This window comes from Diabrotica undecimpunctata, chromosome 7 (assembly GCF_040954645.1).
Source record: "Diabrotica undecimpunctata isolate CICGRU chromosome 7, icDiaUnde3, whole genome shotgun sequence".
Lineage (NCBI taxonomy): Eukaryota > Metazoa > Arthropoda > Insecta > Coleoptera > Chrysomelidae > Diabrotica > Diabrotica undecimpunctata.
The window spans coordinates 141,393,653-141,418,287 of record NC_092809.1 but is presented as its reverse complement, the minus strand read 5'-3'; the positions used below and the strand labels follow the sequence as shown (position 1 = coordinate 141,418,287).

Below are 24,635 nucleotides of genomic sequence, written 5' to 3'. Positions count from 1 at the left end.
CTGGGGCAAAGGAGCACTCGATGTATTTCTGCGACTGTCTCTTTCAACGTTGTCGGCAAACGTGGATCTTCTAGGTTGTATGGCGTGGAATAGCACAAATATCCGAAGCTCTAAGGACCAATGTTTGTTTTGTTCTTTTTCTTAGATATGATCTGATGATTTATCTATTCGTAATGTGAACAATTCTTATAATAAAATTATACAAAAAAAATGAATTTCAAGATCTGACTTTTTTATTCTCCCTTGACACACACAGAGATGATACAGATTAATTATTAGTTGCTATTGGCAACCTTGACATTTCCCCTTTTTAATAATTATGCAGCCACTATCTTGAACAAAGACACACATTTATGTTTTCTTTTTTACAGGCTAGACATAGGATATTGTTAACCGGAACTCCGTTACAAAATAATTTATTAGAACTAATGTCGCTGTTGATATTTGTGATGCCGAATATATTCGCTGAAAAAACGGTGGATTTGAAGAACTTATTCCAAAAAAATTCTGTAAGTATTAAAACCTTGTTAAGTATAACAACTTATACGTACTTTAGATATATTTTTGTTAATTTTTGGTATCGCCATCTGCTATGGGTAAATTTTTCATGTAAAAGCAATCCAACGCCCTCTAGTGGCGAAGGGCAGTATTAAAATGAGAATAGATTAAGTTGCTGTAGATGGGTCGATGCTAGGCACTTCTAAATCTGCTAAAATTGTTCATTTTCGTTAAGACTTTCCAGCTTAATTGAAATTATAAGAAAAGTTCCTACCACTTTCACGGTTCTTAAGATATCTCGGGATAGGAAATAGATATCGACTTGCGATTAACGCTATTTTATTGATAATTTGTTCTTCTTTTATAATTTATAGTTAAAACTGTATACTTATGTTTACTATTTCCGAGAGAAATAGATCTCTAATGAACAGGAATGGCGCCGCCTAGCGGGCACATTACTTATTTCTTCAAATTTGTAATTTTTTTTATTTAACGAAACCAAGTTTGCAAGGATTATTTAAGTAGTACAGGGCTTATAGGTGTTTTCTATAATAACATTCCCAATTTTTCCCACCCCTTATTTGAAAAGATATACTTAAACTTCATGAAATCAAATAGGTGCAAAATTTTGCAAATAATACAAAGATTGTGCTCTTTGACATGGCAAATTTTGTAAAATTTATTATTCCTTATCTCTAGTCACAATCATTTATGTTTATTAAATCTTGAATGATATTATTGTGTTTATGCGACCAGTGTTGGAGTTTAAAATTTGCACTCCATCATCAGGCGTATGGAACTAAGAAAGGATTTCATTATGAGGGACATATTTTAGTTAGTTGAGCCGGCGTAAAATCCTTCAATGAAGAGATCTATTTTTAAAGAATGAAATTTTTGTCTTCTAACCTCCTTTTAATTATTGGTATTAGTTGGATGTGACTCCGCCGGTCCAGAGAGATGTTAAAATGTTAGAATTGTTATTAAAATTATTTCTCAGACAAGTAACACTTTTTATAAGGACACTCACAAATTAAAATTAAAATAATAAAATATACCAATATATTTTAAAAGATTTTTTGTCAAGTATATACTTATTTAAAAATAAATTTTCTTATAGGTGTTATACCGTTATTGTGTGTTGACAAAAATCTTATCTTGATTGATATAAAATGTCTTCTTCTGCTTCTTCTTATTTTTTTTGCCTATGGCCTTGACAATTTACCCAGTTCATGTTGGGGGCATACACTTTTCGTCTTGCTTCAGTAATCCGTGTCTACACTTATATTCATCATTTCCTATGTTATGTTGTTTAAAAAACATGATTGCAAATTTAAATTTAACATTTATTTGAGTGAGAGGCCATGTAGGTATACCAGGGAATGAAAAAGCTGATACTCTAGCTAAGGAAGCAGTACAGAATTGAGTCTTTTGAATTTGAGACTACCAAATTCTTCTCAGCAAGTGTATTTCGCCTAAAAACGAATCATGGTCGATTCCTGTCGCACTTATTTAAGCTCGGCATATTACCGTACCGGCACCATCCTGCAGTTGTGATATAAGTTCTTACGGAGATCTTAACCATATTTTCTTTGGATGCAACAAATATTTAGAAAAATCTAATAAACTAATTCAAACTCTTATTGAAATGAAATATTTTCTTCCATTAAGTTTATCACACATTTTGTCAACTGCTAATAGAGAGACCTTGGAATTGCTAAGAAATTTTATTAAGGATTTAAAAGTAGAAATATAAATTAGTATAACTTCAGTGATTTATACATATTTAAGAAAAAAGTAACAAACAAGAACAAAAAAATATCTCTAAACATAAATAAAACATTCTGTGGCTGATGGACTTGTTTCCGTGCCATATCTTTCATACACACGCACACACATTTGTATTAAAGTAAATAGACGTGAAAATAGCCACGGTTTCAGTGACGTCAATCTAAAGGAGTGCATATAACTGTTTGTATGTGAAAATAAACTTGTTGCTTTTACCATTTTCCTTATAATTTCATTAAATGTTTTATTTCATTTTAACGTGATTGATTGTTTAAGCGTTTATAAAATTTAAAATAATAAAAGAAAAAAAGTTACTGAATTAAAAAAAAAACAAAAAAATCTCCACGTTGGGGAATCTAACTCTGGTCCTCGCGTGACAGGCGGGCATACGCACCACTTCACTGCCCAGTAGGACATTTGAGTGGTAGTAACTATCAAACGCGAAATTGTTAAACGCGCGAAATTGAAATAATCGTTGTTTTGGGAAATTTTTAAATTTCCTGTAAAATTTTCTTTTTGTAAGAACCTCTTCTTCTTCTTCTTCTAATGGCGCTACAACCCTTTGTGAGTCTTGGCCTGCTTAACAATGTTCTTCCATTCTGCCCTGTCGGATACTTTCCTTCGCCACTGCCTGATGTTCATGGTTTTAAGATCCCTCTCTACGTCGTCTATCCATCTTTTACGGGGCCTTCCTCTTGTTCTGTTTCCTTGGGGCTTCCATCTCTGGACTACTTTTACAGCTCGATTATCTGGCATTCTTTCTAGGTGACCAAGCCAGTTTAGTCTTTGTGATTTTACAAATCTGACAATATCTGCGCTCTGCATTAGTTCATCCAGCTCGTGGTTCATTTTAATTCTCCACGAACTATCGCTGCATTGGGTTGGTCCAAATATCTTCCTTAGTATTTTGCGCTCAAATATTCTTAGTTGATTTTCATCAGTGGTTGAGAGGGTCCACGTTTCACATCCATATGTGACCACTGGTCTAATTACTGTTTTATAGATTCTCAGCTTAGACTCACGATTCAGTAACTTACTTTTCATTAAGTCTTTGTATGCATAAAAGCACTTATTACCGCTAAGAATCCGTGCTTGTATTTCTTGACTAATGTTGTTGTTGTCATTTATTATTGAGCCTAGGTAGGGAAAAGTGGAGGCATATTTGTAGGTATGGTTGTCTACCTTCAGATTCTCATGTTCATTCGATTTTGTGCACTCCATATATTTTGTTTTGTTTTCATTTATATATAGACCAAACGTAGCAGCTTCTCGTTTCAGTTCTATGACTTTTTCGCTCAATACCCTTTTGTTGCGGCTTATTATGGCAACATCATCCGCATATGCGCATATTTGCATAGATCTTGTATTAATACAGCCGTTTACATCCAGTTTTCTAACAACAGCTTCTAAAGTTAGATTAAAAAGTGTTGTTGATAAGGCATCCCCTTGTCTAACTCCATTTTCAATATCAAAGGCCTGCGTCATATCTCCATCTATTCTCACCATAGCTTTGGAACCCTCCAGAGTCATTCGTATAAGTTTAACCAACTTATTGGGTATCCCTAACATAGATAGTTGATTTAACATCTTTTGTCGATCTACTCCATCAAACGCCTGTTTGAAATCGATATACAAGTTGTAAATAGGTATGTTATATTCAACACATTTTTCATGTATACCTCTTAACATATGTATTTGGTCTATAGTTGACCTCTTTGGTCTGAAGCCACATTGGTATTCACCAATAATCTCCTCCGAAAACGATTCCAGGCGGCTATATATAATTCCTGATAATATCTTGTAGATGACATTTAAAACTGTTATGCCCCTATAATTTTTGCAGAGTCGTTTGTCCCCCCCTTTGTACATAGGAAGTATGATTCCCACTTTCCAATCTTCTGGGATGACTTCTAGTGTCCATATGCGGTCGATTAGTTTATGGATACGCCTCTATAGCGCATGTCCACCATTCTTTATCAGTTCTGCAGTTATTCCATCTGTGCCAGGTGCTTTGTTATTTTTTAGATGTTTTATGACGTTTATCGTTTCTCCCAATGTTGGTTGCTGTTGCTGTTGGTTTCAGTGACGTCAATCTAAAGGAGTGTATATAACTGTTTGTATGTGAAAATAAACTTGTTGCTTTTACCATTTTCCTTATAATTTCATTAAATGTTTTATTTCATTTTAACGTGATTGATTGTTTAAGCGTTTATAAAATTTAAAATAATAAAAGAAAAAAAGTTACTGAATTAAAAAAAAAACAAAAAAATCTCCACGTTGGGGAATCTAACTCTGGTCCTCGCGTGACAGGCGGGCATACGCACCACTTCACTGCTCAGTAGGACATTTGAGTGGTAGTAACTACCAAACGCGAAATTGTTAAACGCGCGAAATTGAAATAATCGTTGTTTTGTGAAATTTTTAAATTTCCTGTAAAATTTTCTTTTTGTAAGAACCTACACAAATTAAAAAAAAAAGATGAAATAAATCGGTAAAGTTGTTCTCAAGTTATGCCGTGACATATGGAAATATGAATTCATTTTTATATAATAGATGAATATTTTTTTTTGTCTTTAAAACGAATAAATCAACCCGCATGTAATCAGCGAGGTTTTAGGTTAGTTACTTTAATTCTTCAATGGTAATGATAGAAACATTTAAATAAAAAAAATAAAAAAAAACATGGGTTGGGATATCTCTCTATCAATAGAAACTCGTAATAATTTTGTTCAGGAGAGCACTGAAAATTGATAGGTACTTACTAAAAACCTACTTCTTAAAATGAAACTCAATCCTTCCGTTTTAATTGGAGATTAAGTTTTTTCGACGGACTTCTGACGTTGTATTCCTTAGAAACCCCTTCTTCCTCAGCTTTTCCCTTTTCAGGGGTCGCTGTTCCTTTTTTGACTGTAGCCACCTCAGCTCTTTCCCTAATCACGTCGATCTTGATCAGTCAGTACATCTATAACAAGATTAAACAGATAGGGACTTAGTGAAGATCCTTGATGCATACTAACATATCCTTCACGAGCCTTACGTACTTCTCAAGAACCCATTTCTCTGTCATTGATCTCCATAGCTTTTGTCTAGAAACCGTGTCATATGCCTTCTCAAGATCTATAAATACCAAATGTAGCTTTCTTTTCTTCTCGCCGTATTTTTTCTATCAACTGTCTCAAAGCAAACAAGGTATACTCGGTTCGCTATCTCCAGTCCGAACTGTCTAGTTAATTTAGTAATTATTCTTTTGCGAAGTTAGTTACTTTTTGACAGACTCGAAGTGGCTGGAAATTACTATACAACCAAGCACACGTACTTATAGCCAATATTAATAGTAAACAAACTAAATAGTATATAAAATAGAACTTTTACAAATTACCGACAATCAATATTTATTTGTTTGCACCATATATAATAAATAGTTATGTTAAATTATAACAACTAAAATATATATTTTAAATATATACTACCCAAAATGCTATGGGTTTAGTATACACTTCCACTGTTTAGAATAATTCTTCTTTTTTCAAAGAAAGAAGTCTGCAATAGTAGTATACTGAGAAGTAGGAATTGTTGTGTTGTAGGTTTCCGACAATGAATCTGCCAAAATATGCCCGAGCTAAGCGAATGGAGTATATTCATTGTTATCCTTCCTGGCATAAACTCTAAACTGTTTTTCTCCCATTTTTACATATACATACACTAAAAAAATGTAGTTATTAATTACTTTTTTAAATACGAATTGTCCAGCTCTGTGTCGTGGTCGTGTACACGCTAATAACGATGCAATAAACAATAACAAACTTCCGTGAAATAAACCAATTTATTTTCATAGAAAAAACAAGAAGACGACTCTCTACCTACCTTCGAAAAGGAGCAAATCGAACAAGCCAAAAGAATTATGAAACCGTTCCTTTTGCGAAGACTGAAATGTGACGTCCTTCGGGATCTTCCCAAGAAAACCGACCACGTTATCCACGTACCTATGGTTCCATCGCAAAAAGAGAATTACGAACAATTGGTGGCTTCCTACAAAAACGTTAACGGGGTAAGTGCATTTTTATTATTTATCGTAGTTGAGAGGAGAAAAATTAGGTTACGACCTAGTTTTTGCATTTTAGAACGGAGAAAATTCTTATACCGGCATGAGTATTATGACAGATCTGAGGAAATTGAGCAATCATCCGCTACTGATGAGGTTCCATTACGACCAAGGAAAGTTGGAGGAAATTGCCAATCTGCTAGCTTTAGATCCAGGTTACAAAGATACCGTAGTACAATATATTGTGGAGGATTTGATGTTTATGTCTGATTTTGAAATACACACCTTAGCCAAGGAATTTGAGGTAAGTCTGATATTTCGTATTTATTTTATTTTATCAAATTGAAAGGAATTTTGGATGTGATAGTTTTTGATTTGCCAATCAATTAACCACTCATATTTTTTTGAATTGTCGTGATTTTAATACGAGGTTTGTCTTTTTAGTTTTTCAAGCCGCTTAGAGGGCGCTACCAGTAAAACCTTCCGACACAAATGTAACCTCAATCTTTGTTGACATAAATCGAGAGTTTCATTGCAATACAGCAAGTCGTATAGATACAGTGGATTTTTGAAATTAGCAAGTCAGTCGAAAAATGGATCTTAGCCGAGAACATTTTTTTAGCCGAGTAATAATTTTGTATAATTTTCGTAGAGGATTATCCCAACAACAGTCTTGCTGAAATGTTTTCTGTGTTTGGGAATAGAGCATCACACCAGTCAATTATTTCCCGCTGGTTTTGTGAATTTCAACGTGGTTGCTCCAGTCTCTGCGAAGAATCCAGGCCAGGTTCACCCAAAACAGCAGTCACACAGCAAAACATTGATGCGGCATTTCAAAGACCTCGATCCAAAAGATCCTATATGAAGAACCGGGTGTCACGAGTTAGTTTCTCGTTGGATCCCTCATTTGCTGACAGAAGAGTAAAAAGCGGTTCGCGTCAATTGGTGTCGTTGAAAAACATTGACAAGGTTCAACAAAGGAAGCTCAAAAAACGTTTATAGTATTGTTGGTGGCGATGAATCTTGGATTTACTTCTACGCACCGGAAAATAAACGCCAATCTGATGTGTGGGTGTTTCACGATGAGGAAAACCCAACAAAAGTGATTCGTTCTCGAAGTGTGTCAAAGAAAATGGTCGCAACTTTTGTGTCAAAATCTGGTCATGTGGCAACAATTGCTTTACAAGATCGAATAACGGTTCATTCTGATTGGTATATAACCGTTTTTTTACCAGAAGTTATCGCGAAACTCCGACAAAGCGACACAATTCAAAGACCTTCATAACACCAAATTGGTAAACCATCCACCGTATAACCGACCTAAGTAACAAAGACTTCTTCACGTTCCCAAAGATCAAGAATTCAATGAGTGAGCAGCGATTCCAGTCGCCAGAAGAAGCCATTGATGCTTTTAAGACAGCGATTTTGCAGGTGTCAACTGAAGACTGCAATAACTGTTTTACTAATTGGTTTGAATGTATGCAAAAGTGTATCGATCTTGGTGGGACATATTTTGAAAAGCAATAAAGTGCTTTAACTCTATATATTTCTTGTCTTTATGGCTGTATATAAAATTAAAAAGACAACCCTTGTATTTTTCAGTTCCACAAAGTTGATTTTATGTTATTCGGATCAAGTTGGTGGATTTGCTAGGACTATATTTTATTTATCGTATGACGTACACACAGTTTGAATACATAAACATATACACAGATATACTTTTTTAAAATGTTAAAACTTTTGAACAAACTAAATTTATACAGTTAAGTATAGACAATCATTGTAATAATAACCCGGTAATAATCCTTCCTTTTGGATGGATAGATGGATGGATATTTTACTGCCAGTTCTTGTGAATGCGTCTCAAATAAGTTTTTGTAAACACAAAATTGGGGAAATATTTAATACTTGGCACAGGGGCGTCTTAGAAAATTTTATACTAAGAAATTTATTATGCCACACACAAAATCCTCAGAAAACATATCACAAAATATTATCAGAGAAAATTATAAAAATTGACTCATTTATCCATAAGCTGAAAGAGATTATATATTCAATAAAATACTTCAAAAAATTATATAAATTATAATAAAATAATAAGTCTCAAAAGAAATTGTTTATTAGTACTCAAGGAAAATAAATACAACTCCATGCTAATATCCAAAATAAGCAAACATATATTTATTAAATACTCGAAAAACAACATTTTACGTATGACCATATTATCATCAGTAAACTTATAAATAAACAAATTACAATCCTTAAATAACTGAAGTAAAAGATTATACAAAACGCTCATTAAGTAAACTATTAGTCAAAATCTCCAAAAAAAATGATAAATAGAATACTTCAACTGTAATCCATTTTTTTTTAAACGAAAAAGCTTTTTGTTTTATACTTAATATAATACAAAGAAGAAATATTCATAATTCCCTAAAAAAATTACTTATTTAATTAATAAAAATAATGCATCAAAAAATTTATATCTTTATTAACTTACACAACAGTTCAACGACATTCGAAGACAGGGCGATCTGATACAGCCAAAAACAGGAGCATTCGAAAAAAGGATCTGAATATTGAAATTATTTGAATATACAGGGGATGGTCAATCTTACCACATAATATGAGAGTTCTCGATCACAATTAAACAATTATATTTACGTCACAATGCATTTCGATAGGAGACTAAACACTGGATAATCGAACTTTTGTCCAAAGCTAATTAATTTTTGGAGAGGGGTATACAGTTATGTGGTGAAAGTGATGGTTTAGTTCACATGGGAAAATTTTAACACTTAGACTTTTAATTATGAGAGCTTATGGGTAGGATTAATACTTAAGTGTAGTTTAGGACGAGCACTACACGTGTACACATGGAGTAGTATGCATATTCTAACTCAGACACAATTTATTGTAGGGGATGCTGAAAATACTGTATTCGAAGACGCAGTCAGAGCTATAAAAAAATGTCTACGAAATATATTAATACACAACCGTCAGAAGTTTAAAATTTAAGACAATTGAAACGTTACACCATAAAATCACGAAACCTAACCAGATACAGGGCGACGTTGCCGGATTGTGAGAGAATTCCGCGAGAGTAAGTGTGTTAAGAATAATTAGTTCTAATCTCCAAGATCGCATAAAAGATAAAAGTAGTCTTCAAAAAGTCTTCCGAATCGTCGTAGTGAGAAAGTTTTTAACGCTATCTGAGAGATTTAGAATGAGAATGAGGTGAGTTTCTATCGTTGAGTACAGATGAAGGAAATGATAAAAAAGAAGAGTGAAAAATTAGATAGTGTTACGTTATCTGTCTAATTACATCCCAAGTAAACGACGCCGACGCCAGCCTAACGGTAAACTGACCAGTATTCTCTAGATCCGAGGAGCAGGTATCTGCTTGACGTCACGGAAGGGTCCCGTTGTTTCTAGTACATTAAATGAAAGTTTCAAGAAGTAGGACCGGAGTATATAATTATGCGAAATTTAATTATAAGATTCAGTAGAAATAATAAATTGATGTTGTTTGTACGGTTTTAAGTCGGAAATATAAACCGTAATAAATTGTATTAGATAAATTATGTAAATAGTTATAGATAGATAGATAGATAGATTTAATGAGGTGGCATTTGACCTATTCCGCTGCGACCTTTTCAGATATATTGTTTTCCTGTCTGGTATATTAATTTTAAATTTATTATCAAAGTTTTATCTCGTAGCTGTTGCATCGATGGGGTGTCCCATTACGATATCTGCTTTTAGTCCTCGATTAGCTTCCTATTGTTAGCACTATACCTCTGGCTTATGTGTTGCTGACTACGTATGAATATGTGCATCACAGATCTGGCTTTGCCCTGTATAAAGATATGAAGTGGTTTTGTGCAGAAGTGAAGGAAAAATGTAAAGAAAAGAAAAAAGCTTACCTGAAATACATGTCAACCAAAAAACAAGAGGCATACCATAATTACAAGACAATTAGAAACGAAACACATGTACTTGTAAGAAAAATAAAAAATGAATACTGGGAACGCTTTTCGAAAGAAATGGAACATGATTTTTACGGTCTGTGACAGGAAATATGGCGCTTCATAAGAGGTCAAGGAACGGAGGTAAAGGAACTAATAGAAGCAAAACACATAGAAAAGGATACGTGGATTGACTAAAAAGCCCATGCAGAGGAAGAACAAACGACGCTAGAATCGGAAACACCAGAAATTACCACAAATGAAGAACAATATAAATCTACAGGAAGTTTGGAAAATACTTGAAAACCTGAAGAACAGAAAATCAGCAGGTAAAGACGGGATACCAAACGAATTACTGAAATATTGTGGAGCAACAATGACAGAACAATTAACAACATTAATTAATAAAATTATAAAACACAATAAAATACCGGAAGAATGGAGAACGAACGAACTAATTCTACTAGTCAAAAAAGGAGATAAAAAACAGTCAGAAAACTACAGAGGTATAAACTTGTTAAATACTACGCTAAAACTTACAACTAAAACAGAGGATAAGTTTAGCAAATGAACAACAGGTTTTTCGTAGTGGAAGATCGTGTACAGATGCAATATTCGTTATAAGGCAAATTACTGAGAAATCATTAGAATATAATAGACCAGCATTTCTGTGTCTGATTGACCTAAAGAAAGCGTTTGACAGAGTAAGACTCAAAGATGTAATACATCTTCTGTATAATAGAGAAATTCCCCTAAATATTATAAAAACTATCGAAAACATCTACCAAAACAACAAAATGGAAGTCAGAATAGATGGACAACTTACAGAACCTATAGGAATAGGCAGCAGCATAAGACCAGGGGATTCATTGAGCCCCATGCTCTTCAATTTGATCATGGATGAAATCATCAAAAGCATTAACAAAGGAAGAGGATACAGAATGGGAAACAAAGAAATGAAAATACTCTGTTACGCAGACGACGCAATATTGATAGCCCAAGATGAAGATAGTCTGCAAAGACTGGTCCACAGATTTAACATAAGAGCAAAAGAATTTAATATGACAATTTCATCTCAAAAAAACTAAAGTAATAGTAGTCAGCAAAGGACCAACCAGATGTAAAATAGAAATTGATGGAATCAGTATTGAATAAGTAATGAACATAAAATACCTGGGAATTACACTGTCTAGCTATGGAGACCTGGACAAAGAAGTAAGAGATCAAGTACAAAAAGCAAATAGGATGCCTTAATAACACTATATGGCGAAACAGGCACATTAACACTGAGATGAAGTCAAGAATTCTTAAGAAGCCAGTGTAAGACCAATAATGACATATGCCTAAGAAACAAGACCCGACACAGCCACAACGTAAAGGCTACTGGAAACTGCAGAGCTGAGAGAAATAGAAAAAAAAAAGAATGGAATAACCACATAAGCAAAATGGAGGAGACCCGTGTCGTCAAAATAGTAAGAGGTAAGTCACCAATCGGCAGAAGAAATATCGGAGGACCGCGCGAAAGATGGAGTGACAACCTTCCATAGAGGTACTACTCCGCCAATGAACAAGCAGAATTGCTTATAAAGAGGAAGAAGAAGAAGAAAGATATGAAGTTGTGAGATTCAGCTGTAAATTGTGATAGTATCAATAAATTAAAGTATAAAGAAAACACGTCAAAAAATTTGGGAACAGTTTTATTGGATGAATAGTTTCGACGATGTAAAGGACTGGTGTAAGAAATGTACTGTTTGTGCTACGAGTAACGGACCTTACCGAAAAAAACAAGGCCCCTATGAGACAGTACAATGTTAGAAGTCCGTTTGAAAGAATAGCTTTTTACATTGCCGGGTCATTTCCAGAAAGTGAAAATGAATGCAACTACATGTTAGTGGTAATGGATTTCTTTACGAAGTGGGCCGAGATCTACGCAATTCCAATCCAGGAGGCCGCCAGTATTGCAGATATGTTGATCAAAGCCATTAGCCGATTTGGAGTGCCTTGGAGATCCATAGTGACCGAGGAAGTAACTTTAAAAGCGATCTATTCCAGGTAATCTGTGATAGACTAGGCATGAAGAAAACAAGAACTACAGCCCATCAACCGCAATCGGATGGAATGGTAGAACGGATGAATAAGACAGTCGGCAAGTATTTGACAAAAATGGTGTCCACCAGCGAGACTGGGACCAGTACGGTTCTTCACAATGGCCTAAAGATCTACGAGCCAAACACCAGCAAAAGTCCTATTTGGACGCGAGATGTTGCAACAATTCGTATTTCAATTCACTGATGTTTAAGCTGTATAATAGTGGCGTGATTATGATGAAAAATTATTTTTTCGTCTATACACCAAGAAATTTACCATCATTTTGATCATTCAGCTGGTCCTACAGGTTAAAATAATAATCTGAGTTTATTGTTTAAACTAGTTTGTGAGTTAGTTCATGAGCAAAATTCCTTTTGCATACCAAAAACTGATGTGAATATTTTCATCACCGATTTCTGAACCCTAAGTCACTTCGGTGCTGAAGTATCGTGTTCACAGTACCGCTTAGTTCCTTGTCTTATTTTAGATTCATATTGCGAGACCCAATTCTTATCTATACTGATGATATGATGCATAATATAACCCTTTTATCTTTTCTAAAACGCTCCAAAAGTAACATTAGAACGAGTTTTTGTTCCTTGTTAGCGAATGGGCATCAATTTTGCATACAACTGTGTGAAAACTAAAACTTCAGTCAAAATAATGTTCACACCACTCCTTAGTCTTTTTTGTTGATTTAGATTCAGATGAAAGACATAATTCTAATTCATACTGATTAAACTATTTATTTAACGCTGTTTATCTTTTCTAAAACGCTCCAAAAGTAACATTAAAACGAGTTTTTGTTCCTTGTTAGCGAATGGGACATCTATTTTGCATACAGCTGTGTAAAAACCAAAGCTTGAGGCAAAATATTGCTCACGCCACTCCTTAGCCTCTTGTTTTGATTTAGGTTCAGGTGGAGGACCCGTTTCTCATTTGTACTGATTAAAAGGTGCATATAACACTTTTTATCTTTTCTAAAACGGTCCAAAAATCACATTCGAACAAGTTTTTGTTCCTTGTTAGCGAATGGAGCTCCATTTTGCATACATCTGTGTGAAACTCAAAACTTCAGCGAAAATATTAGTCACATTTTCTAATGAAATCCTTAGTAAATTAAGTTTTTGTGTTAAAAAAATGTCAAAAAGAAGATAATGGCAAATACTTCATTTCCTTTTTTTTATATAAAAGTGTCATGTACTAACGTATCAACTTTCTTTGATTCCAGTGTTTAACACCATTTCTACTGCCAGATCATTTAATGTTAACCTCGGGTAAGTTCCTACAGCTCGACAAAATGTTGGTGGAACTGAAAGAAAACAATCATAGAGTATTAATATTCAGCCAGTACGTTATAATGTTGAATATAGTGCAGGAATATTTAAGGATTAGGAATTATAAGTTTATGCGACTAGATGGAAGTACAGCTGTCAGTATTAGGTAAGTGAATATTAGTTTATTATTAGGTAAATAGCGTATATGTATAGTTAACTTAATATTGACGAAAATTAGGAAGAATCGGTAATAAATATTACTTCAGACTGAAGGAAACTTTGTATATGCTGCTCCTATTCTTTACGAACGCTGATCTTGCTTTCCCTATGCGTTGTTTTATTTCAGTAGAGTGGTCCCATTGACTGTTTATGTTAGTACCAAGATCTGTGTAGCTGTTTATGTTAAATACATGTTAAATAGCACTGGAGACAGAATGCATCCTTGTCTCACTCCTCTATCTATGGAGATTGTCTCTGTCAACTGGTCATCCACTTTAATGTTGGCAATTTGGTTGTAATATAAATTATATATAATTCGCAAGTCTCTTATCATCCAAGCTCGCTTCTTTCAAGATGGATATGAGCTTCTCATGTTTTACTCTATCAAATACCTTTTTGTAGCCGATAAAACAAATATATACATCACAGTTGACATCCCTGCATCGCTGGATAAGCACTTGTACAGCGAATAAAGCTTCTCGGGTGCCTAAGGTATCGCAGAATCCAAATTGTGTCCATGACACTACTTGTTCTTCACATTTTTTATATATTCTGTTATGTATCACTTTAAAAACGTTTTAAGTAAGTGGCTCATTAGGTTAATTATTCTGCAGTCTTCGCATGTTTTTGCATTTTATTTTTTTGGTATAGTTACGAAGGTCGACTTCAACCTGCTTTGGGGAATATTTCCAGTTATATATATTTTGTTAAATATAGTCGTTATACATTTTATTCCTTGTTCGTCCATAAGTTTCAGGAATAATGTATAAAATTTTTCAGGCCCTACAGCTTTACCATCTTTAGTTTTTCTAATAGCTGCTGTGACTTCTTCAATGGTAATCGGGGGTCCTGTTTGGCATTCTATGTCTTCAATGGCAATCTGCCTTTCATCTGCAAATGTTACTTCCACATATTTCTTCCAAGTGTCTAGTCTCTCTTCCACACTTAGTAGTGGATTACCTTGGTTGTCTGCCAAATATCCAACTCTTCTAGGCTTGTATAAGCCTGCAGCTTCTTTAACTTTTTTGTGTATATTGAATGAATCGTGTTTCTGTTGTAATATCTGTATTTCCGCACATTGTTCTCTCAGCTGTGTGTCCTTAGCCATTCTGATTGCTTTTTTTATCTCTTTGTCTATTCTTTTGTATAATGTCTTGTCCTGATCTTTGACCTTTCGCCTCTCTTCCATCATATCTAGAATCAATCTCATTTGTCATCCTCGATTTTATCTTAATTTTTGGTGGTTTGAGGAATTTTTCTTGTATGTCTTGTGAAACTCTATGCAATTTTTCAAGCTCCTGGTCTATTAAATCCGTTTGAATAACGGTATTCAAATTGCTATGTATATACTGTTTTACGCTCTGTTCTGTGCGTTGGTCTTTGAGTAGCCTGATGTCGTATTTTGGGTTGACACTATGTCGAATCTTCTTTAGCCTGACCCTCATTTTGTAAATCAGTGGGTTAGAGTCTGACTTGATATCGGCTCCTGGGTATGTCTTGACTGATGTAATGCTGTTAAGGAATCTTTTATTATTCATAATGTAATCTATTTGATTTCTGACTATGTGGCCTGAAGTATCTTGAGGTGATTTCCACATGTATAATATTCTGTATGGGAGTTTGAACTAAGTGTTAGTAATTACAAACTATTTTTCTGATACAAATTCACATAATCGGTCTCCTCGCTCATTTCTTTCTCGAAGCCCCAACTGTCCTTTGAATTCTCCCGATAGTCTTCTAGCAATCTTGGCATTTAAATCACCCATAATCAAGAGGTTAGATCCTTTTTGGGAAGGTGTTTCAAGGTGTTGGATAATTCATTATAGAATGCTTCACTTACGTCGTCTGGTTTGTCAGCTGTAGGAGCATATACCTGGATAATGTTAGTTGTTATTGGGTAGGTATCAAGTTGAAGGAGGAGCATTCTTTCCGATATGGGTACAAAGTGTTTAAGATGTCTGACAGTTTCTTGATTTAAGATTATACCTACTCCATTTTCGTGTCTTCCGTTGGGGTTACCTGAATAATATATGTGATGATTTTTAATTTCACATTGCCTAGAGTTCGTCCATCTCATTTCGCTTCTTCTCATGATGTCTTTTGATAGTCTATCCATCTACTTGATTGCATTATGAGTCTTACCGGCCTCGTATAATGTTTTAACACTCCATGTGCAGATCGTGAGCATTTTCTTTGGACTAGATTAGCAAGGATTTCGTCTGTTGGCGACCGAGAAAGCCTTGCCGTCTTGTGATTGTCCTTTTCTGCCGGTTCTTGGTATCCGAATCGCATGATCAGTATTATCTTTTCTTTGACTAGTTATCCTATTGTTGATTATACTAGGGGTACTCTTCGAGTCTTTAATGCAGTGATTCCCAGTTGCCTTCTGCATCTTTATGCCGTTGACCATTGTTAATAGGTTGCTCCGGCTTCAAGACCGATTTACCAATCTTAGGACAAAAAGGTGCCTTTTTAACTTGTCAGCTCATCCGTCCGGAGCCGTTGGCCAGTAAGTGGGGGGATTGCTTATAACGGCAATCACTCGGTCAATTTTTCACCATATCTGGCTATCGTCACTTCTAGCCTGCAGACTATTGCAGTTGCCCAGGATGGAGCCATAAGTGAGAGTTAGGTGTCTTATTAGGACCAGTTATCAAAAACCATCTCCCGTCTATGACGCTCGATGTGGTCGTTCCGATAAAAGGTGCTACCTCTATAACAAAACCCATACACCCCAAAATTGTAACTTAATCTGAGATATTTAATCTTTATAGTACTTACTTACTTCTGATGGCCATACAACCATTTAAGAGTTTTAGCCTCCCTGCATACGCCTCGCCACCCTTTGCGGTCCATTACAGCTCTATCCTATGGTGCAGATACATTGTGCTCCTGAATGTTCAACATCCCTTTGGATTTCCAATTGGCGTCGATACAGCTCAGCTATATTTCTGGTAACTCTCTCATTACCACTTCTCAGGACATGACCCATCCATGCTAGTCTCCGGGATCTGACTATGCTTATTATTAGAGTTTTTTAGAGAGGTTTCTAACTTCTGCGTTTTAGCGAATCTTCCAGTTACCTTCAGAATCTTGTTTGGATCCTAGAATCTCTCTTATTATTTTGGTTTCAAAGGTAAGGAGGCGTTGTTGTTCTTTTAGTGTTAGACACCATGCCTCGCAACCGTATAATACTACTGGTCTTATAATAGTAATATACATCCTTAGTTTGAGATTTCATAACAGTAATTGTGAATACAGCATTTTATTTAAAGCTCTCGCACCTCGCAGCCTCATTTCCTGCTGTTATTCTCGCTGATATTTCATATTCAACTCTATTGTTGCTATTCAGTAGTGTGCCCAAGTACTTGAGGTTCTTTACCCTCTCCAGATTGTCCCCATCAATCGATATCGAATTGGTATCAGAGTTATCCCGGTTTCTCTGCGCAACACTTCCATTAATTTCGTCTTGTCTGTCTTGACAATCAGTCCCACTTCGCCAGCCGATGATTTTAACTGTTGATACATTACTTGAATACGGTCTATTTTTCTGTGCATAATGTTTGTGTCGTCAGCTTATCGTCAGTTTACCTTACTAAAGATAATACAGTAGACTCCCTCTATAACGAGAACTGAAATGGCAGAATAATTACCTCGTTATATGCCGATCTCGTTATATCAGACAACAATAATGCTGTGCGTACATATGAATATATAGTTTTCGAAAACATTAACTTCCTATAATAAAGCCATTCGGAGCAATATAAGATGCTAATAAATATTGTTTGAACGGCGTTTTTGAAAAAAAGTTGTTTACTTTTATTGTCAATAAAATACGTAAAAACATAAAAGAGTTGTTTACTTTTATTGTCAATGATATACGTTAAAACAAAATCTGTACTTACATTTTTTTCCAACTACATGCTACTGTATTTTGAAGGATAACATAAACTATTGCTTCTGCAATTGGAAGACGTCTGTCATTTTTGACTGCTTTAAATTATTCAGTATCATTCTATCTATCATATTTTCTAAAGATATGAAACAGTTGTATTTATTGTAAAGAAATTTATTGCGAGCGGCAGTTAAGTTTATTGCGGGGCAGTTAAAAAGAGTATTTATTTATAACCACGGTCGGGTCAAAAACGTAAAAAAACACGTTTTTCGATCTTATTTTCTCTCGTTATAACCAAATTTGCCTCGCTATAGAGGGTTATAGTTCAATAGAAATTTCACGGGACATCTAATGTACATCGTTATAAGCGAAACCTCGTAATAACCGTGTTCGTTATAGAGGGAGTATACTGTACTTATAGTCTAGTTCTATGACTATAAATTGTATTAGAGTTAGAAATTGAATATTTTGCAGCATTTGAAGATGTATCTATTGTATACTCTGTTCTTGCAGTTCCAACCCATTATTTATATATTTTGTTTGTTTGTTTAAAAAGAGTTTGATTAAGAAAATATTTATTTTAGGCAGGACCTTATAAACGAATTTACCGACGACCCCAGCTACTTCATTTTCCTCTTATCAACTCGAGCTGGAGGTCTAGGAATCAATCTGACCTCCGCGGACACGGTGATCATACACGATATCGACTTCAATCCGTATAATGACAAACAAGCAGAAGACAGATGTCACCGAATGGGCCAAAGCAGACCGGTTACAGTGTACAGATTAATTTCGCAAGGTACGATCGAAGAGGGCATGCTGGAAATGAATAAAGAAAAATTAAAGTTAGAGAGGGAAATTACGGCTGATGGTAAGATAGTTTTTTTTTTATTTTTTATGGTAAATTTTGAACTCCCATTCGTCATCATATTTACGGTAAGCTTTGGAATAAAACTAAATTAATTTTTGTCGTCATTGGCGTTCATTAAATTGTTTCTAATTGTCTGTTTGTCAGATGTCGAGTGCTGGTTGGTTTACGGAGTGTATCTGAGGTGCTCAGGACTGGGATAATTAGTTGAATTTGGGTGCTATACATGTTCCTTCTGAATTTTAATTTTTTTATTTACTTCCACGTTGGGTGTAATTTTAGGTCGTCACACATATTGTTGAGACTTTCTTGTCTTTTAAACATAATTATATACCTTTCCATTTAAATGCTCGAAGAAATTGTAAAAAATCATGATTTTGAAGATAGTAAGTAAAGGCCGTTAAACATTCCAGATTTATACTAATTATATTTTGCAAATCTCTGATAAATATCAATTACAAGGAGTCCTCACATACTCAATTTAAGTAAAAACCGCAAAAGTTGCAGCTCAAAAAAAAATCAGCAGCGCCATGTATCGCCGTTTCAATTTATTTTTTAGTTCAATATTTTTTTTTAATTTATTATACCAACAAGCTTCGAGTACTGTATACTACAATCTGATCAAGAAGAGCAGTGAATAGTTTTATTCTAACCTAAATTGTTACAGTTGTCATTTTAAGAACTATAGTTTCATTTTTTTTTAATTTAATTAATCAATTAAAATTTTCGTAAAATAGGCGTTTTTCACTGAGGATGACTTTCCTTGAAACCAAACTGATGAGGTGGTCCTTTCGTCTATTATTGGTTTTAATCTTTTTAGCAATAGTTTTTCAAATAGTTTCAATATTATAGGCAACAGAGATGTAGGTCTGTATGATGAAAGTTCATTTTGCGGTTTACCTGGGTTTGCTATCACTATGACCTCTACAACTTTTCATTAAATTGGCACATGCTTAACTCTAAATAATGCATTTAGTAAGTGAGTAATTTTCAACATTTGGAAGCTGTTTTAATATTTCTCATGTTACCATATCGAATCGTGGGCTTTTCTAGGATTAATATATTCGTTTACTCCTGTTGAACTTCTTTAGGAGTCACAAATTTTCTTGGTAAATAATCTTAGTAAATATCAGTCAGTTCATCAAGGTCCAATCTCCATATGTTGGTTGGGATGTGTTTTTGAATGTTCTGCAAAAAGTGTAGCTTTTTGTTGAGAGTTTCTGACCCAGCTGCATCTGCATTTCTTATTGGAGCGTTGTGCATGATGGGTCTTTTCAGTTTTTTAGTAACTTTCCATAATGAATAGTCAATGCTTTTGTTATACGTCAATTGGCTGAGGTAAAGTCCAATTGATTATATTTTTTTGGTTTTCTCTTCTGAGTTTTTGCATTGCATTGTTTAATTCTGTTTTATGGGGTGGATATCTGCTTTGTTTCCACCTTTTCCCATTTTCCCATTATATCTTTTATTTCTTTTGGGTAATTTTTTCCTTCTATTCGAGTTAGGATTGTTTAATATATTGTTCCATGCTGTTTCTTGGAATGTTTTCTGTTTTGTGAATACCACTACTTCAGAGTCAGGTTATTAGATTGTTTTTACCTTCGAAGGTTATTCGTTGTTCCCAGTTCTTGTTTGAAGCTTTCCCAATCAGTCCTTCTGTTTACTAGTTTAAGAGATAGCTCCTTTTGTATCGCTTCTTCACTGATTGTTAGAAGAATGGGAGAATAATCTGAATTCATATCCCATGCTCTCCTTTTTTCGAAAAGTTTGATGATTCTTGAGAATGAAAAACTCAATCAAGTCTGGTATTTTATTGACATCAGTTGGCCAGTAAGTTGGCTCTCCAGTGGGTCCAGCTTAAGTAGTTTTCCAGCTTTTGTGGTTATTAATCTTGATCCCGTGGTGTCTGGAGAAGACGATACAACTTCGAACTCTATAGAATATACCAGGAACCAGATATCGTAAAACACATTAAGATATGACGTCTGAGGTGGGTAGGCCATGTAATGCGGATGGAGCAAACCGACTCAGCTAGAAAAACGCTCCTTGACAGACCTATTGGTCAAAGAAGAAGAGGAAGACCCAGAACAAGATTCCTAGATAACATAGATCAAGATATGAGAAATATGGAAATAAGTGCTTAGCGGAGGAAGGCGATGGATAGGAACGACTGGAAAAAAAATCTTGGGGAGGCTAGGACCCACACAGGGTTGTAAAGCCAAAATGATGATGATGATGAATCTTGATCCCCATTCCGTATGTTTTGCATTAAGTCTCCACCTAGTACAAATCTATTATTTATGGAGCTGAAGAATTATTTGTACAATTATACTTTTATATTATGTTTTTGTGGACGGTTCTGACGATGCCAAGAACCACTTAAAGTTCTTTTTGGCTTTGGAGAAGGCCATTGGCATTTCAGCCAATTGACCTGAGCCATTTCTGACTTTGGGTATTGCACCCTGGTTGCGTTTTTTGAGGTTTGTTATTCTTTCATCCAACACATTTAACTATTCCAATATAAGGTTTACCATCGCATCTGTAGATTGTTGTGGTTTTGGTTACCAGTATTATTGATATTCTGATTCCTATTATTCTTTTGATTAGTATAAGTAATGTTCATTATATAGTCTAGTTGCTTGCCTGTTGTCAACATTGACTTTTCCTTCAGTAAGATCTGGATTTGGGATTCCCTGGGCTGCTCTTTGGGACAGTTTAAGCAACTGATTTTTTTTAATTTGCTTATTTTTAATAATATATTAAGATGAGAAAAAATTTTGAGCAGCATGATGTATGAATTAATTTATCTTTTAACATATTTTTGAAAATAAGTTACAGCAAATATTTGCATAATAGCTGTAACTTTTATGAATTAAATTTTTTAAGTAGAAATATGAGAAATATGAATGGCAATATGAGTGGTTCCGTCTTATAACCAAAAGGTTTTAAGTTCGAACTCCACTCAATTCCTAAATATTTTTTTTGTGTAAACTAATTTAATTTAAATTTCCAGAATCCGATAATCCAGACGTCAAAAGTGTCGTGAGGCTGCTATCATCTGCGTTAGGCATCGACTCGTCTAAAGCTTCAACCTTAGCCACAGCTACAGTTACACCAAAAAAGAAATCCTGAACGTTACATGTTTAAAACCTTTTTGTACACTTTTTACGTAAATATTACCTCGTTGGTAGGATTAATAACGTTTGTTACTTGTCTATTAGATTCATGGGATATACTTAATTTCACGAAAACCTGCACAGTGGTTGATCCATTTTCTGTTTGTTTAGTTCGTCTATATATTTTAAATAAAAGTATTTTTTCAATATCATTTGACTTTTTTCTTTTAATAAGTTATTAATTGGGTGGTTATCTTACATTATCTACATACTTCATTTACATAGAAGGAAAATAAACTTTCTACGGCACTTTAGAAGATAACGATCAAATTATAACAAATTTAGATCCCTGCCGACTAGGCAACCAGGAATTCCAACTTGTGACGGCCTACTAGATGGCCATGAATTCTAGCTTTGTGCAGCCATCGTGTAATAGGTGAATCTGGTTTTAAAAAATGTGGAATTTTTTCATATAATAGTGAAATTTTCACAGAAGATGACTTCGTTATGAACTACGTAAGTGACAGAGATGTTAACAGCAACCCACTCAGAATTATTCATGAAGAAGAAAGAGAACCATCAACGTCCACAGGTTCTGTTGTCAGCTGCACACATTTGTCTGGCGCTGTTCAAGAGTATGCTGATGAACCGCAAATCAACACTCACTTAGTCCAAATAAGCTGCCAAACAACTCGAAAATTAGTCAATCTCCACATTTTGAAGGGTTTTCCAAAAGCAGGCGAAAGAAAATAAGCTTTCGAGCTGTATCGTTACTGACATTCCCGAAAAAGTAAAATAGAGAGAGAGAGCGGTGACGAATTTGAAATTTCTACTTCCAGCAACAGTGAAGAGGAGTTTTCAGACACTGACAATGACCAGCAAGAAAGAGTTGATCCTTCCAAATTTAAGCCCCTTGATTAAGACCCAAAAGTTTGAAGATTTTGTCCTTGTTAAGTTTAAGACTGAAGACAGGAGAGATGTTTATTACATAGACAAAGTCATCTCAACAAAGGACACAAATGGTGATGTAGAAGTAAGATTTTTAAGGAAAAATTTAAAAAATTCAGGCTATTTTTGTTTTCCTCTCATCTCAAATATTTCAATGGTGAGATTTTTTGATATTAAAATGATTTTGCTAAAGCCCTCACCTAACAGTAAGTCTTCGTTAATTCCACAAATTCTCGTTCATTCAACTATATATAGTATGCATGTAGATAACTGTGATTTTTTGTAAATGTTTAATAAATTAGTTATAAAATACTTTGTTTTTGTTACCATGTCTCAGTGTGGCCATGCTTGGGCCACAATGAAACACTTGCAATGATTTTTAAAAAACTATGAAACTGATTGAAATCAATCATAAATCATAAATTTCAATGTAAAACGTACAGAAAACGTCAACGTTTCTAGAATACTAAATTTGAAACGAATCTGTTTACTGACAAAAAATAAAAAAATATTGAAGTGAATTTTGTCTCATAGTGGCCCACCCTCCCCTAATCCATAGTAGTCTTGGGTGTTCATCTGATGTTTTTCATATTTCATTCTGTTCGATATGTCAGCATTTTCTAGGAACCTCGTTGATCAACCAAAATTTTTTTTCGCTCGAATCTTCTTTAGTGGATTACCACACTAGTACACTAAGTAGGGACTGCGTTTTAATTATTGTAAACCAATAGCAAAGGTCCAAGCTTCGACATTTCTTTCGGTTACCTCTTATGGTCATGGTTCCAGAATTTCTCAGAGTTAATTCCGTGTCGGAAGTTACTTAAAACATTTCTGGAATAAAATTTTAGTATAAAGTTTCTTGAAATTACTTAAGATCTGCTACTTAGGCTAAATTATAGTCTTACTCAGATAAAACATAACTAGTTTAGCTTAGATGATGAGCAAGAATATTGTCCATTAAGAGCAGAGTCTTTGAAGGTTCTCTTAAATAACTTTTTACGCTAGGTCAAATACAACATTAAACCAACAAGCACCTAACACTTTATAAAATGATAAAAATGTGTATGTAAGTCCACAATTAACAAATAAAACTATAAAATATCTTATTCTCAGAACACAACACAGATCCAATCATTTTTAAGAGAAGATTCAACTTTAAAGGCAAAGTAACATTTAAATTTACTGAAACTTCTTTTACCTGAAGCCACAGAAACAGGTAAGGTATGAGATCATTTTTGACCATAATTTCTAATACTTCAGTAGACAGTTTTTTACCTGGAAAAACGTCCTTGAAGTTATTTCATTCACGATACTTTTCACCTTCTTACCACCTGTAGCTTAATATCTAAGTTATGCAGAGATGTTATGAAACTCATACAGAAAGCAGAATATTGAGGAGCATTCAAGGTCAATCTTTCATTTACCTAGGAGATGACGTGTTCACGAATTAAAAAATAGAAAGCAGTCTTGAACTGCTGGAAGGGATTTGAGATTGGCTCATCACTGCCCTCGTAATCAAACAAACGGGCCTTTTCCTAAGCTAAATCTCTAGCAACTATTGTTGCTGATTCGACAAATATTTTAAAAGAATCCGTTTTTGAAGCCCTATATTTGTCCCTTTCATGTTCGATCCATTGTCGCAGCTCTGACCCCGTATATCTTTGACTTCGAGTTGCAGACTATCTAATAGCTTATCTGATATAAAATGTGGCAAAATTGAGGATTATAATAAGACTAAAGGGGATCAGATATCTGAGGCATATAATTGTGCAAGTTCAACTCGACGTTGGCCGTTAGTCATATTTTTTGCACTGATGAACTTAGCGGCAATTAACTCTTATATTACTTATAAAATCAATACTCAGTCATCTATGAAGCGGCGTGTATTTCTGGAACTGCTAGGGTATGAATTAGTCCACGTTCACCATTTA

General features: G+C 34.6%; 1 protein-coding gene across 1 annotated transcript in view; it reads left to right on the top strand.

Annotated features, from left to right (window-relative positions):
* Etl1 (SWI/SNF-related, matrix-associated actin-dependent regulator of chromatin, subfamily a, containing DEAD/H box 1) overlaps positions 1 to 21,968 on the top strand; it is a 44,969-nt gene extending 23,001 nt beyond the window's left edge. The window contains exons 10-15 of the mRNA XM_072538372.1: positions 372 to 509; positions 6,119 to 6,331; positions 6,405 to 6,629; positions 13,613 to 13,824; positions 18,357 to 18,643; positions 21,654 to 21,968. Coding sequence (XP_072394473.1) covers positions 372 to 509; positions 6,119 to 6,331; positions 6,405 to 6,629; positions 13,613 to 13,824; positions 18,357 to 18,643; positions 21,654 to 21,772 — 1,194 coding nt within the window. The 3' untranslated portion in view covers positions 21,773 to 21,968. The remainder of the gene's footprint in view (positions 1 to 371; positions 510 to 6,118; positions 6,332 to 6,404; positions 6,630 to 13,612; positions 13,825 to 18,356; positions 18,644 to 21,653) is intronic.
* The last annotated feature ends 2,667 nt before the right edge of the window (positions 21,969 to 24,635 follow it).